Consider the following 16,247-nt stretch of genomic DNA (forward strand, 5'->3'; position numbering starts at 1 on the left):
CATCTTAAGTCACTGGAAGACAAAATAGCGACAAGCAGCCGTGCAGGCTCACCAGCGTGCCCCAATTGATCTGACAGACAAGCAAGGCAAGCGCAACCTTGCCGAGGTTTCTGATGGTTTCATGGTGAAACCATCCTGCTCAAACTCCCCAGATCCTCTCAAGATAATTCTACTCAAGTTTCGGTACTATGATCAGAAAGAACGCTCTCATGGGAGTGGTTGCGATGCTTTCTCTGCCATCAGTGTTCCTGGCAATATGGGTTTCCTTCTACAGGTGCTTGGGTAAGGACCGTGAACATCTCAGAAATGAAATTACGGCCGTTGCTTGACAAACGCTTCCGGTTGGAACTAGATGATCTTCAAGGTCACTTCCAACACAAACCATGCTATGATACTATGATTAATATGTTCTTCAGTGTTTATCAGCTGAAGAATGTATTTACTGGGGCTTCAGCTGCTGCAGCTCCAGCTGTCAGCAAGGTGCTGAGTATTGCAGTTGGGTTTGGCTACAGCAAAGGCTCAAGGCTTCCTCTAGTGAAGGAAAGCAAAGGTTTAATTGAGTCTAACACTTAAAAACAACCCTGAAACTTTCTCAGGACCACGTTTGCTTTTCATTGGAGATGAAGAAGACAGGAATGGCCAGTTTGGAAGTTCCTGAATATCAGAGGGGGATGACAAAGGATTAGATCATTTGACCCCTCTCTCCACACCTGGGTCCCCATAAACCAGCCCCATTTGCCCGTGGCACATCGCGTCCCACACTGGTAACGTACACCACGCTGCCCCACGTAGCCACCCGCTCATCGACAGGCTGTGACAGCTCCTTGTTTCTCCAGCAAACCCAGGCATGGACACACCATTCCCACGTACTGAGAAAGGAACCACATGGCCATCCTTGAATCCAATCCAAATATCACTGATTTATTCTCAGCACAAGTCCGGATTCTGCCGTGAAATCCTATTTCTGGCTCGGTGCCGAGAGCCTGTACCCGTTTCGCTGTCACGTGCCCGTTCCCAGAGCAGTGGATGGGAATTGATGCTCCTGGCCCAGCCCATGGCACTGCCCAAGGAATGAACGGAGCCTCCAGATGATGGGGCAAGAAGCGTGATCCTTGCTGTACAGGTCACATACACCCCAAAGTCGTCTGTGCTTGACCCACATCTCATCTGAACATGGAAATGTGAAGAGCTTATTCTACAGGAGCAGGAATTGCCATGGGTTGGCTCCTGGGGTCTTAGTTTGTCAGCTACTGCCACTGCTGTGACAACGAACTGTCGGGAAAGAAACTCTTACGCATCCTCCCCGATTGCCTCATCGCGTCCAGAACCTGCAAGGGTGGAGGCTGGTGCCTAGAGATAAAACTTAAGAGTGATGGAAGCCTCTGGTTAGAGGGAGGGAGGGTCTGGCTGACACCAGAACAGGGTAGGACCCAACCTAAGCTCAAGGCAGTCCCAGACTGAGGATCTGGCTATTTTTAGAGAAAATGATTGTTTAGAAGACACTGTTTTTCCTAAGCTGATCTCCGAGGTGAGTTGTAAGGTAAATCCTTTGGCTGTATACATAAAAGTTTATTTATTGACTCTTGTAAAGGTTGAGACTGATTTGACAGGTGCTGTTTTGATGGGAAGACAGGAGGAGGAGGTATTTTTGGTTCTGGTTTTCTTAGGACAAGAAGTCAAGCAAAAAGGGTGATACTACAGAGCCTCCTCATGACCGTAGTTAGCTGTGGCAATTTCTGAATTGGTGTCTTTTAAAAAAAAAAAACCACAAAAAAAATCTACGACCCTCTTCTGAGGTGGAATTGTTTTGGCTCTCACCATAGTTTGCTTTTGTTCCTCACTGCACTAAGCCTTCACTGGGAGGGAAATGCAATCCTCTGCTAAGTGCAATATATCGAATACTCTGCTAAGGAGACAAGAACCAGGTGAGTTGAACGGAGAGCAGCAGATGCAGTCAGGACGTAACACTTTCTTGAAGACAATTCAAATGATGCTATATGGCTTCAGTTTTCAAGATCTTTGGTTTATGTTTGAACACACCAGGCCAAAAATAAACCAGAAAAATTAAGATATTCTCTATCTGTGGCAGTAATGACCCACAATTTCTTATGGTTCATCTGCGCTGCTCGCTGATGGTGGCTGGGGTGGTCCTAGCCCTGACGAGGAGCTTGCCAGCTGCAATCAAGTCAACCAGGTTTGCTTAATTGGGGTGAATTAATAAATCAAGTTATTTAAAATGCTGGCAGCTGTGGAGCCCTTGAGCATCCTAGGGATGGAGATGCTGGTGTCAGTGCTCTTGGGGAGATGGGCAGTGGGGCAGACCCTTCCTGTAAGGGTATAGGGAATGGATGCTTGCCAGAGTAAAATCACTATGAGGCAGGTCCAGGAGGAAAGACTCAACAGAAAAATGAGGTGATGCTCTTGCTTTCCTGCTAGAAGAGTGCTGTAGGTGCTGGGGTCAAAGCTGACCCCATGGTGCACGCTCCTCCCTGCCTGGTGTGGGCAGGGTTCTGACCCCGTGGCTCAGCATGGTGGCTGGGGAAGGGCTGGGGTTTAGGTTTGGGCTGTGTTTTTAGCAGGATGTGGGGCTCCTGGGGATAAATGCGATGCTGAGATAGGTCAGTGCTGTCAGTACTACACCCAGTTAGCTTTTAGGGCAGGAAAGGTGACTACACTGTACCGCATTTTTGATGACTAACTAGATTAAGCATCAAAATCTGAAGCAACACCTTGCTACCTAACGTGTACGGCAGTGGCTGTGCTGTAGGTCTGGGTACTAAACAAACACAAAAAGGTGGTGGTGGTTACTTTTTCAGACCATCAACAGTTTATCAAACTGCTTCAGTTTATACTGGTGCTTAAGCCTCCTTTTGCTGGCAGGGTGGCTCAGAGCCCAGCTCGAATCCTCAATAACACGGCAATACGAGCTGGGGTGGGTTCTGGGGTTGCTAACGGGTTGTCCAGTACATAACCATGGCCCAATGCCATGGGTGCTCTTTGTGAGGTTTCAAGGAAGGTAAGCAGAGCTGAGGAGCTTGTGTAGCTTTTTTTTTTTTTTTTTGAAAGCCCATTTTATAGAATACTTGTTAGAGGAATGTTGAAGGTAGCCTAAATTCAGGAGTCTGTGAATTGTTTGATTAGGATTTGAGTGCTTTGAAGAGGGAAAAGGCAAAAATGTTAATTCTCTAGAGTATGTTTCAGTGTCCCACAGCAAGGTGCATGCAAGCATGAGGAGATGTGCAAGAGGAAAGAAATTACTGTAGTTTGGGTTGCAGAGAGAAGGAGGTGCCCTGTGCAGCAGTATGAAAATATGAAATAGGCTTGAGGAATATGAAAGCTGCTTGAGCAAGTCTTATTTTTCTTAATAGATGTATTTTTTTTTCAGGCAGTGATAGCAGTTCATCTCATCCAGCATAGCTGGTACTTCTCATATACTTACCTGTGTACATACACCTGGGTTTGGACTTCTTGCAGAAACACTTTGAGGAGGGAGGGTTCATTGTTCACAGTGAATTAACTTGGGGAAAAAAGGTTTAGTCTAGCATGTTCTAAAGGTGTCGCTCCAGATATTAAATGAATTTTCAAGCTATGTTTGTAATTCTCACAACACGCCACAGTTTGAATGCGTTCATGAAGAATTAAGAGTCTAATACTTCACCTTAACTGTTCACCTAGTTGGAGGAGAGGGAGGAAAAAATGAAATGGCACCTCAGTCTAGTCGGTGCTTGGTTACAGCTACGAAAAGACGACTTTACCCAGGAGAGGCAGCAGCTCAGAGAAAACCAGAGTTAGAGGCTGGCAAATCAATTGACTTTTCCAAGGTCAGTAACGGGGAGACAGCTTGTATCTCTTGAGTCTTCAGCAACACACAATCCTCCTTAGCACGTCGTAACGTCTCCCACAGCCCTGATGGCACCTGCCAGCCTTACCATGCAAGCAGAGTACATCCGTATTCTGTAGTATCATTAGCCACCGCTCAATAAATCTGCAAGGGTGTTGATGAATTTTTTTAAGTAGCTGATTCCCTAGCTCTTCCTTCTCATTTTCAAAAGTCACGTGCAATTTAATGTTATTTGATTTTTTTGTTTGTTTTTGTATATAGCACTTTTTATACTTGTAGATCTCCAAAAGAGAGAAACCTCCTGGCCCTTCATTAGTCCAACTTGAAGGGAGACTTGGGAGAGAGTGGAATATTGCTTTATATGTTCTCTTCAGCTAAACTTCCCATAGGGCTGGAAAATGCACAGATGAGTGCAGCTTTGACAGAATCCTACACAACGTGCTTCCCTAATCCCATCTCTTTGTGTTTGTAGCTGTGGTAATTACAAGCAAGAATGGGAATTTGAAGTCTGGTTCCTTCTCTCTCCTGTGCTCTAGGATCCCCTGGAGCTGCTCTGTCCCTGCTTGGTGGGGCTGCTCTGTGCTGATGCTTTGCAGAACCCTCTTGCTTCAGGCTATGGTGGTGATTCCCCTTTAGGACTCCTTGGAGGGAAAGCAAACTATGGTCCCCCAAACTCTGGGACAATGTGGAAAGAAATGAATTAATAATGGATTCAATGAAGAGTAGCAATATTTTTGTTCTTTCTAAGAATGACTGTACTTTGCCTCTGCAGACGCGAGAGCAGCATCAACACTGGGTAGGAAATGTTGAGCCAAAGACATGCTGTGAGGCTCCAGTGAGCAGTGACGAGTCTGTGGCTGGGGAAGTATAAATTCTGGACCTGCTAGGGTAGTTGGAGAAGGGTGACCTATAATCCATGCTGGAGTGAACCTCTCTTCTGGCTTGTACCCTTTTCCCATGAGAACATTTTCATTAGGACTTGCCTTTTGCTGCCTGATGCAGACCCTTGCAGCTCACCAGTGAGAGAGATGACTTCTGGATTTAGGACATGGAGTTATCTCAGCTGAGCTTCTTGAATTGATGGATAAAGGCAGCAGAGCTGGCTCGAGATGACAGGTGACAGTTTAAGACAGGGGACAGGTTGTGTAGAGCGTTGTGTTGTGCCGGTTCCCCAACTCGTTCCCTCTAAGAGGCTGCAGTTGCCTCCAGCACGAGCGTGCTTGAGTACTCGTGGAAATGTTACATAGCCTCAATGTGCCACTTCACTCAAAACCCTGGGCTTTTGTGTTTGGGCTGTTATTTGAGCAAGCAAAATAAATGGAAATCCACCTTGACCCCTGGAAATTTCCCATTTTTATCCTAGAGCACAGTTCTTGTACCCTAGGCTGATTAGGAGAGACGAGCAGACGTGATCCTTAGTAAAAATACCTGCGCTTTTATTTTTTTGCTTTATGAAGTCGCTGTGTATGGGTGCCAAGAGGGAGGAGAACCCGTTCCTACTGATGGGCATTGCAATCCGTGTGCTGCTCCGTACAGATCCGTGTATTAAGAGCCCAGTAACAAAGGGCTAGAAAATAACACAGTTCTGACCTCGAGTTCAAGCTGTCACCACTGTTAACTGCGAACCGTTTATGTCGGGTTCGTTCATTTTAGTTTGCGGCTTGTAAATCTGCTTGGATTTTTCTGAGAAAATTCTGGGTCACGGATGTACCTTGTCTGCACCATGGCATAACATTGTTCTATAAACAATAGCACAGGACGAGGTACGGCTATACTGGGTGCCCGCTGCCCTGGAGTGTTGAGCAGGAAAGTTTAAGCCAAGTGTCAGTAATATTTCAAGTTATGGTTAGGGCTACAGAAGCGCTTATTGATGTTATTGCTTTAGAAGCAAACCCACACTATTTTTCTAAGCAGAGTACTTTCCGTCCTTTCTGTACGAGATTGAAGGCATACTTGTGTCTGGATGCTACAGCTTCTTTTTTGCCTTCCTTAAATTAAAAAGAAATCCATTTAGAAGAGTTTAATAGTGGTCATTTCCTCTGGAACATCCCTCAGTTCCTCCGCTTCAGGTAAAATGAAATTATGATCTAGGAGCCGGGGCTGCAACATGCGTCGAGCGAGGTACGGCTCATCGGTTGTTCAAGGACACGCTTTGTGTGGGTCTAAACTCTGTTTACGTGCGAACAGCTAAAAACAGATTGGTGACAACTTGCAACAAACATGGCTTAGCCATCGGTGGTAGCGCTTCTTCAGCTGGAGGCCACTGGTTTTAAGCCAGCAGTGGCACAGGTAGAGGTTTGGGATGCCGAACCATCCCACAGTGCCTGCCGGGACACGGCGCTGCGGTTCAGTAGCCCCTCCGGTTACTTCCCCGCAGACAGATGTGGTGTTACACCGAACCAGAGATGCTGTTTAGTTCTTGGAGGCTCCGTGCAGAGCTGCTGTGCTATCCCTTCTCCTCCAGACTGCAGAACCGGCCGTGTCAGCCTGTAACTCGGTGACCTTGGCCCGTTCCCAGGGAAGGCACCTTCCACCGGTGCGACAGAAAGATCTGAAATATCGCTCGCTCTTTCGAGAACCTCTTTGTGCCAGCTGCACAGCCTCAGCCCCCGAGCTGACAGACCTCTTTTGGGAGAGGGCTGTGTTGACCCGACAGCACGAATAACCCCCCCGACAGCAGGAAGCGGTGTCGATCCAGCACTTTTTGGTAACTAACCGCTCGCAGCAGCTGCCGACACCGCTCCGAGCGCCATCGCTCCGCGGCCGCGGCAGCGTTTCCAGCACCTCCTCACCTAATTAACGCAAAGCTAATTCTACCGGGGGATGGAGGGGGGGGAGCTCAAACCCAGCCGGCCCCGCCGTTTGGGCTGCGGCCTCCGCGATTGCTTCCGGGCCTCGGAGGGGCGGGAGGAGGCGGCACCGACTCCACGGAGGTGGCGGGGGAAGGCGAGGAGGGGGGGGAAGATGTAGGGAAGGGAGGCCGCCCCATCCCGCCCCGCCCTTCCCCTCCCCTCGGGGCGGCCGGAGCGCTTGTCTTCCCCTCCTGCCCGCGGCGTTAGAGGAGGGTTCTCCGCCCGCTTCGCCCATGAGCCTGCTCGGGAGCTACCGGAAAAAGCCGGGCAGTGACGGCTATGAATCCTTACAGCTGGTGGCCAGCGGCGCTGAGGGCAAGGCCGGGACCGGCGCGGCGGCGGCGGGGGCGAGCGGCCGGAGCCCGGCGCGGCAGCAGCAGCCGCCGCAGCAGCGCGGCGCCGGCGGCAGCACCATGGACAGCTCCGGTAGGGGCGCGCCCCCGCGCCGGGGTCCGCGGGAGGAGGGGGGGGGGGTCATGGGAGGGGGGGGAGGGTTTTGGGGAGGGGGGGTCTGCCCCGAAACGGGGTGGGGGGTGTCGCTGCGTGGGGCTGGGGGTGTTGGGAGCCGGCGACAATAGCGGCCCTTTGTCCGAGGGAAAGGCGGGCGAGGCGCGGGGAAGCAGCAGCTGGCCGAGCCCGCGGGGTTCGGCTGCTGTGGTCAGCCCGCAGCGGGAAAAGGTTGTTCCGAAGCTAAAACGGATGGAGTGTTTTGGGATCTTTCCCCAACTGACTTATTTCACGGAATCATTAACTGAAAAGAGGGCAGGTTGCGATTAGATCTAAGGAAGAAATTTTTCCCTCTGAGAGTGGTGAGGCACTGGCACAGGTTGCCCAGAGAAGCTGTGGCTGCCCCATCCCTGGAAGTGTTCAAGGCCAGGTTGGATGGGGCTTTGAGCAACCTGGTTTAGTGGAGGGTGTCCCTGCCCATGACATTCTAGTTGGAACTAGATGATCTTTGAGGTCCCTTCCATCCCAAACCATTCTATGATTCTATTACTACTTTTTTTTTTTTTCCTCCTCCTCTAAAAAGCCCTCGTCAAACTGAGTTGGATTAATTCTGATAGATGATGCACTGCATGCACCATTATTTTTATTTTTTTTTTTTAATCAGAGAGTGGGGGAACCAGATGGTCTTTATGCCTGGTAATGGGAGCTTTTCACTTCTAAATCACAGGTTCAAATTTGCCTGGATCACCCGTAATCGAGAGTACTCATCTGGTGGCTCTTAAATGATCCCTCAAAATGAACTGGCTCTGGCTCTGGTTGGTTGCATGTGCCCATCACAATGAACATTTACAGCCTTTGCAGGGAACTTCTAAAGATCAGACGTGTCCAGGGAAATACCCTGTTTAGTTGAGGGGGATCAAAGTGGACGTCTGCCCGTTGTAACGGGGGATCTCACAGCGATGCCTGGACTGTTCTGTGAAAGGAAGGGGTAGAACACAAGACAGTGAGCGCTTAAAATGCGTTACCTTTGGTTTAATCTGGTAACCTCTTCTCAAGGAGGAAAAAAAATGACCTATGTCTGGAGTTGGGTGGGGAGAGCCTTACCTTGATTTTTTTTTTCACATTTTCTCTGATGTATGAGTCATGTTTTCCTCTTCCCCCTTGCCGTTTGGTTTTGCTTTCAAGAGTTCTTTTGGGAGTCGGCTTTGTCTTTTTTAACTTTTTTTTTTTTTTTTTTTACTCCTGGGCTTTAGAAACGTATTTGAATTTGCTGCTCTGATATCTCTGCTACAGTTGCTTGTAGTCATAGCACGTGCCAGCAGATTCTCACTCGCAGCACGCTGCTGTGTTACAGTGTTGGGATTCTTACGTCGGCGGAGATGGTTGGATATTGCGGTCCGTTTAATGTCTATCGTTGAAAGCAATTATCTGAATGAGCTTGCTGGAACTTTAAGAACCAAAGGCATTAGTGTTGTGGAAGGTGGCGTTTGCATCCAGCCAGGTGCGGGAGCGTGCCGCAGCTCGTGTCAAGTCATGGCTTTTGTCTCACGCCAGCTCAGTGTATTAAATTTGAGTGTTGCTGTTACGATCGTTCTGTTCGGTTCTTTCAAGCCATTCTGCTCCCTGCTAAGCAAATAAAAAAGTGCACACAAATAGCTAGACCATACCTTTATGTACGGGTTTTGTGCAATATTCAGGCGTTTCAACAATCCAGCTGCTAACTAGGAAGACATCCCAGAGCATTAATTGTATTAATGCCCTCTATCAGTTTCTAGGATGTTCTCCCCGTAAACACGTGGGTTTGATCAAGGGCTGCCTCTGGGATTTGGAAGCTGATGGTTAGGAGATCTGTGTTAAGCAGCGTTCGCTTCCTTTAGTTCATTTTCGTGCGCTCACTGCCTAAATTTTAAACAACGACACTCCTGACACTTAAGCAGCAACAAACCTCAGGCCTTAATGTGGCCCTCGAATTGAGTTTATAGGATTTTTATTTTTTTTTTTAATACCTCATCTGTTTAGTAAGAGCTTTTTGGTGGTAAAATGATAAATGCCTGATTTTTATCAGTTCATTGCAAAGACATTTTTATTTTTTTTTCCTAAGTATGAAATTATAAAACCTTAAAGAACCATATCCACCCCTCAGGTGTGCTTGTGATTTTTAGTAATGTGGTAATCGAAGCTGCTCCTGGATTGTGGGACATGATTTATCTTTAATGCAGTGTGAAGATGGATAGTTATAGGGGGTGAGACTGGGGAGCAGTGTAAGAGAAAAACAGGAAAACAAGGTGGTTGGGGGTTTGGTGTATTAGGAGCAAGGAAAAAACAAACGCCCCACCTTCTGTGTTTTGTTTTTTTAAATAAATAGAGAATATATTCATATTAAAAATACTTGAGACTCCTCCCACTAATGACACCAAAGTCTAAATTCCCTAGGTGGGCAGTGAAAGAGCGTGTTTCACTTGAGAAAAGAGACTCAAGTCCCTCAGGAAGGAGAAGGGTGAGATGAATTGGTGACACTTTGTGGCTCGAGGGAGATGTGCTGCTGGGCTTCGGTGGGGCAGGGGAATTAAGTGGCAGACCCTGAAGGTAAAATCCTTGAGGCACCTGGGCCAAATCAGGGCTCGTTATGAACTTCCCTCCCTCCCATTTCAGGTTTTTTTTTTTTTTGTTTTGTTTTTTCTTCTGTGTGTCACCCAGCAATCTGGGGCGTGTGGGGCAGCGGGCTGGGCTGGTTGGAGGGGCTATTGCTGCGCTCGAGCCCAACGTCTCTGCAGGCAGTTAAATAGCATCTTCCATGAAGTTAAGTAGTTGGAGAATCCAACCTTCCTCTTCTCTCCCCGTGTGTTAAGTTTCATCTGCACCAGGGCAGTGTGTTCTGGGCATGGAAAAATGGCCTTTGCCCTCTGGAAGACGTGCGTGTGGGTTCATATTAAGTGATTATAGAAGTTAGGTGGGTGAGAAGGGAAGGTGCTGGCAATTGTGGGGCAAATTGCCCTTGGTTTAGCCAGCGTGGCTGTGTTTGCTGTTGCTGCAATGACACTGGCTCCCATGAGTTGAGAAAGTGGGCCCCTGTAGGGTTTTTCTATTAATTTTTTTAAAACTAATTTGAAGTATTAGATCTTAAAAGTATCATCTCTTATTGTGGGCTTGCAATCTCACAAACAGCTTCTTGCAATGAAAATAATCAGTGGCTACAGCTTTGCTGTAATTCCCGAGTACTTATGATAATTGGCTTAATATTTTTTTGGACTGGTATTGTTTAGTGTCAAAAGAAAAAAATTAAAAAAAAAAAAAAAAAGAAAAGCTAAGAACCAAGAGGACTATGTGTGTGGGAAGGGGTTGCTGTTGGAAGGTGGGATCTGATCATGGCTGGAGAGGAAGCTGGCACAGAGGCTTGGAGGGGCTCTCTGACCGTACTGTGCCTCTGTGCCAGCATGCTGGGAGGGCAGGTGCTGGGATGGAGGCTCTGGCCGGGCTGTGTCCAGTGGCTGAGCCTGGGAGAATAAGATTTGCAAAGTCTTTGGAACTGGTGAACACTTCTTGGTTCAAATCGTTAAAAATTCTTCTGCCACCGTCACCCGTGGCACACAGAGGAGCGCCAACATGAGCTGTTTAACTGATGTCGTGACAATTTAAGTTGCCCAAAGTGTAGCCTGAGGTACAGCATAAACGGAAACTCCTGCCCACAGTGATGTCAAGTGCCTCCCCGTTAGGCTTCGGTTCAGCTCAACGGAGCCAAGAGCAGAAACTTTATTTCAGGTAGGGCGGCCGTATCGGTTACCACTGGTGTCTGATGATGCGTGTGTGATGACCTTGTCTTTGGTCCCTTTAAACTTTGCCAGTCTTAAACCAGTTGGAATGAAATATTGGTCGGAATATTGAAATCTGAGATTTATATCTCACAGCGTGGCCCGTTCGTACAGGGTCATGCTGAAGTTCTGTGTTGCCTCGAGCGGGCGTTGAAGCTCTGTGCAACTTCAGCGCGTGCCCTAAACTGCGGAATGTTGGGCTCCTGATGTAACATTTTAAAAAACTCCTATGAAATCTGGCAGATGCAATACAGTAACCTGATCACAGTGCATAACTCCAACGGGAGCTAGATGTTACTGCTACCTACCAGTTCCCCCAGGAAGCGTGCTGGACTTGGGTTGGGAGTTGAGGATGGAAGGGGAGGGGAGATAAGGGGAAACTTGAAGCTGGCAGGGCACAAAACATTGCGAGTCCAAAAAACAAATTCCAAGAACATCTCTGCAGTATTGCTTTTGTCTCTTTATTTTTAAGTTGCTGAAAGTGCTCACAAGATGAGAAGCAGACGGCGAGGCAGCAATTTATTTAGGTTTTTGCTGTGGCATTCAATAATGCTTTCTTAGCAGCTGGCTGAGCATTGAAAGAAGAAGAGGTTCTAGGAAATAAGATATAAAAGTAACAGCAAGGGTACATGTTATGAAAAGAAAAAACTCTTTCTGTACTCTTCTGTGGTGTTTATAAACCAGCTAATCTACAAAAGAGCTTTTAAACACTTCTGTGATAGACCTGCTTGTGCTACGTGCTTCCTCGGGCAGAGCACCCGCAACAGAAAAGCGTTTAAAATAAGTTGCAAGTGTCGAAGTTGAGATTTCTTGAACTGTTTTACGCTTGCAAACATGATCTCTTGTCCTCTGGTGATTCCTTTTCACTGAGTCAGAAGAGAGACATCTCCATGTCACTGGCACAGGGACAAAGACCGTCGCTGACAATGTTGTCTTGTATTCTCTTCTAGCTGCCTTTTCAAGCGGGGAGGTCCGGTTTAATAACTCTTTTGTTTGGTTGGTGTGTTTTGGACACTTGAATGGTTTGGTGCTGGCAGTAGCGCTTTTTTGTTGTTGTTGTTTTGACAGGGAGGAGAAGCAAAGAGAATGTCAATCAACTTTAAAGACCAGTTTCATGGCTTGTGCTAGTAGTTCAGTGTCCCAGCCCTCACGCGCGTTTCGTTTGCTGTAGTACGAGCTTCATAAGGGAGAATATATAACAAATGAAACAAATCTGGCACAGTACTGGGGGGTAATTACCCCCCCCCATCACTACCCTTCTGAAAAAGGAAGAAAAATCCCTCTTTGTGGAAATCCTCCATATTTCTTAGCTGATGGTGCAAGCAGCATTCTTTAGCTACTCTTTCTCAAGCAAAAGTAGAAATATCTTAATTCTTCCAATTTCCATGAAGTTTGTTTTTGGGCAGTCTCAAATGAACCTTCAAATAAAAAGCCTTGGGCTCATACAATATTAGTTCTAGAATTTTATCATAGAAAAGCACAAAAAGAAGTTCTTGAGCTTCTCTACCCTACGTGCTGCTGGAGGCTCCGAGTGCTTCCCGGCGGAGGTCGGGGACCTTGTCCCAGCCCACACACAGAAAACTGAGTCATAGAAAGGGACCGTGACTTCTTGTGGGAGGGAGAACACGGCTTTCCCTGTAGTCGGAGCAGTATTTGAGGATGGAGGCAGCACTGCCTGCCTGGACATGTGTTACCCAACAGCAGCAGAAATGCACAGATTCCTTAAGATGTGAACCCAAACCTGTTCCTATTCGAAGCATCTCCTTTAGGAGCTTCTCAGTTCCTCCTACCTCCTCTCTTTCCTCCCAGTTTCTATAGTATATGAGCCCCTTTTAAGCTTATAATGGCTTTATTCTCTGTGTCTGAAAAGGGTGCTCATAGCTTTTGGGAGCGAGAAGGGCAGAACAACACGAGGTGATGCCTCTGTTAGAGGTGAAGCAGCCAAGAAGTTCTTGGGCAGGTAGTAATGGACCTTTGGGTCTTGAGGGAATTTCTAGCTGATACGCCAGCTATTCCAGGCAAAAGGTCTGGATAGTTGCAGTGCCAGCTAATTGCTGGAAAGTTACAGTAAAAAAAAAAAAAAAATGCACAACAAAACCAAACAACCCCAAAGAAGCAAACAAAAAACCCGAAACAACAACAAAAAAGCCCCAACTACTCCCTCATTTCAATAAAGTGTTGAAGATGTCCGGGTCCAGAGGAGGGCCACGAAGATGATAAGAGGGCTGGAGCACCTTTCCTATGAGGACAGGCTGAAAGAGTTGGGGCTGTTCAGCCTGGAGAAGAGGAGGCTCCGGGGTGACCTTATAGCGGTCTTCCAGTACCTCAAGGGGGCCTACAAGAAAGATGGGGAGAGGCTGTTCAGGAGGGCCAGTTGTGATAGGACAAGGGGTAATGGTTTTAAAATAGAGGGGGGTAGATTCAGATTGGATATTAGGAAAAAATTTTTTACCATGAGAGTTGTAGAACACTGGAACAGGTTGCCCAGAGAGGTGGTGGATGCTCCATCCCTGGTGACGTTCAAGGCCAGGTTGGACGAGGCCCTGAGCAACCTGATCTAGTTGGAGATATCCCTGTTCCTTGCAGGGGGGTTGGACTAGATGACCTTTGAAGGTCCCTTCCAGCCCTGACCATTCTATGATTCTATGATTCTATGATTCTATGTCTTAATGCTTGGGATGTCTGCACCACAAGACTGGTCAGTGCTAAACCTCTGGGCACTGAACTGGTCCTTATGATGGAAGGAGCAGATGTTGACTGGGGAGCAGCTGCCTGTCCTTGCCTCCTGAATGATGGAAGCTCTTCCTGTACTTACCTCCTGCAGCTCATCCTCTCCCAACCTCACCTAGCATTGCTTATCCAGTTGCAGTTTGTGTTACTGCCTTTGTCTGTGTCTTATGCTAATTAGAATCATAGAATCATAGAATGGTTTGGGTTGGAAGGGACCTTCAAGATCATCCAGTTCCAACCCCCCTGCCATGGGCAGGGACACTCTCCACTACACCAGGTTGCTCAAAGCCTCATCCAACCTGGCCTTGAACACTTCCAGGGATGGGGCAGCCACAGCTTCTCTGGGCAACCTGTGCCAGTGCCTCACCACCCCCAGAGTGAAAAATTTCTTCCTTAGATCCAATCTAAATCTCCCCTCTTTCAGTTTAAAGCCATTGCCCCGTGTCCTGTCACTACTTTCCCGCTTAGGAAAGAAATATTCTGGCTTTCACCCCCGTGTTTTGAAGCTGGTTGTGCTCAGGGGAGCTCCCTGTGGTCGTTTTTCCTCTCTGGGTAATCAGCCCCCAACTCATCTGCGGTGAATCCGGCTCTCCCCTCCTGCTCAAGAACCGCTGGGTTTTGTCTTGAGCAATCTCATCATTTTATTGCAAAATAGCCAAACTGCGCAGGTTTGGGACGAGGGATAATACTGATTTATAATCTCATATGATTTGTGATCTGATGAGCCCTTGTCTTGCATTAGGCTCCTTGGCTCGTAGCGCATCTCCTGCTTCCCTGTGCCCTTAGAGACTCCAAACATCTTTACAGCCTGATCTCAGACTTCCTTTTGGCCACGCTGAAGTCATTCCCACGGGCTTTAACCTCTTTTCTTGGGGATCACACTTGCCAAAGCAGCCTTCCGCTTGCACGCCTCCACCACGTGTTTTAAAGCATCAGGATGAGTGCAGCCTGGATTTGGGGGTCTTGGCGATGGCATTGTCGACTGGTAGGAGCCTGTTCTGCTGCTGTTGTCCTGAAGTTCTACTCTGCACGTGTTTTGCTGTTTATTTTTATAAAATAACACTTTAAGATATCTCTGCTCAGCTTTGTAGGGAATCTAACTCTACCAGGAATCTGGGACGGCGGTGGAGGAGGGGACGGATGAGACTGGTAGCTATAAAAAGGAAAAAAAAAAAATAAAATCAGTCTTCAGGGTCTGTGTGAGTCTGAGGATCTTCCCAAGAAATTTCTGCAGGTAGAATCGCTCTCCTTTCCTGCGAATGCCCCTTTATCACTGTTTTAATTCTCTTGCTGCTGATTTCTCCCCAGCCCCTTTGCGAACCACCACTCGGTGCCAATTAAAAACCTGATGTAATTATGACACTTGGGCTACGTCTGATCTAAGAGAGGATTTAAGTGCATATAATAGCCTTGATGTTTTAGAGTCTTTGCTTAAATGTGATAAAGCTCAGCTGCCCAGAAGAGAGCTCTGTGCTGGAAAGAACAGTTAGGGAGGGTCGGGCTTCGGGGCGCTGAGGTTGTGCTCTTAAAATGTGGTTGACGAATGAAACACTCGGATCTAGACGCTATCGATTATCGCTGGATGCAAAGGAGCCACCTGCCCAGAGATTTTCAGTGCCAGCCTCTCCCTTGGAACGGGAGTTAAAACTCTTCCAGTAATGTCTGCAGATTGATTTGCCATCTCGTGAAAGACCAAGTGCTGAGCATGGAAGATAGGATGGGTGTGGGGAACGGCAGGAACTAGCGGGGCTGAGGGTGCCCAGGGGTCTGGGGACTCTGCTGTGCCTGGGTCGGGCTGACTGTCCATCTTTTGGCACACATACACCCCTCCATGGGTGATGCACCTATACGAGGATGCTCTACTAACGTCGTGGCGGGGTGCCAGGGCTGCTGCTCCTCCCCTTCGCACGCTCTTGTGCAACGCCATGGCACAGCCGGTGGATACGATGACGGGGCCGCGGCGGTGGCATTATGTCCCTTAATGTGGACGTGAAACCGCGTCCAGCATCGCGTGCGGGAGGAACGTGAGCTGTGGCTGCTCCTCCGCCGGCGGTGGGGTGGGAGGGGGGAGGCAGAAGCACAAATAGTATCGTTTTTTTTTTGCTGAGTGTTCCTTCAAAACAATTCGGGCTTTGTTGTTGGAGCCACAACAACAACGGCTCAACTTCTGCCCGTTCGGGGACCTTTCAAAGGGCCCTTTCTGCCACAGCACCGGGCAGCCCCCACCACGTCCCTTCCTGCCCTTTCACGCCGTGCCCTGGTGATAGTCTGGGGAGAAAAGACAAGCAAACACCTCCCCACCCCCCCAAAATACTCTGTGGGGAGGGAGAAGGCCTGATGAGTGGCTGAATATATCCAGAAATGTGGAATTTGGGACACGTACGCAGCAGCTAAAAAGTTTTCTTCTCATCATAGCGTCAGGCTCTCGTGGTACTGCAGAAAGAGAATATGGAGGAACGTTTAATTCCCCCAAACTAAGCCCTTGTTTTGGGAGGGTGGGGCATGAATCATAGAACAGTTTGGGTTGGAAGGGACCTTCAAGACCATCTAGTTCCAACTCCCCTGCCA

The 16,247-nt window shown here is 48.0% G+C and overlaps 1 protein-coding gene across 2 annotated transcripts in view; it reads left to right on the forward strand.

Annotated features, from left to right (window-relative positions):
- The first annotated feature begins 6,926 nt into the window (after positions 1-6,926).
- DNAJC6 (DnaJ heat shock protein family (Hsp40) member C6) overlaps positions 6,927-16,247 on the forward strand; it is a 39,888-nt gene continuing 30,567 nt past the window's right edge. For both annotated transcript variants that reach the window (XM_086617381.1, XM_086617383.1), the window contains exon 1: positions 6,927-7,119. In XM_086617381.1, coding sequence (XP_086473507.1) covers positions 6,927-7,119 — 193 coding nt within the window. The remainder of the gene's footprint in view (positions 7,120-16,247) is intronic.

This window comes from Tauraco erythrolophus, chromosome 10 (assembly GCF_009769465.1).
Source record: "Tauraco erythrolophus isolate bTauEry1 chromosome 10, bTauEry1.pri, whole genome shotgun sequence".
Taxonomy (NCBI): Eukaryota; Metazoa; Chordata; class Aves; order Musophagiformes; family Musophagidae; genus Tauraco; species Tauraco erythrolophus.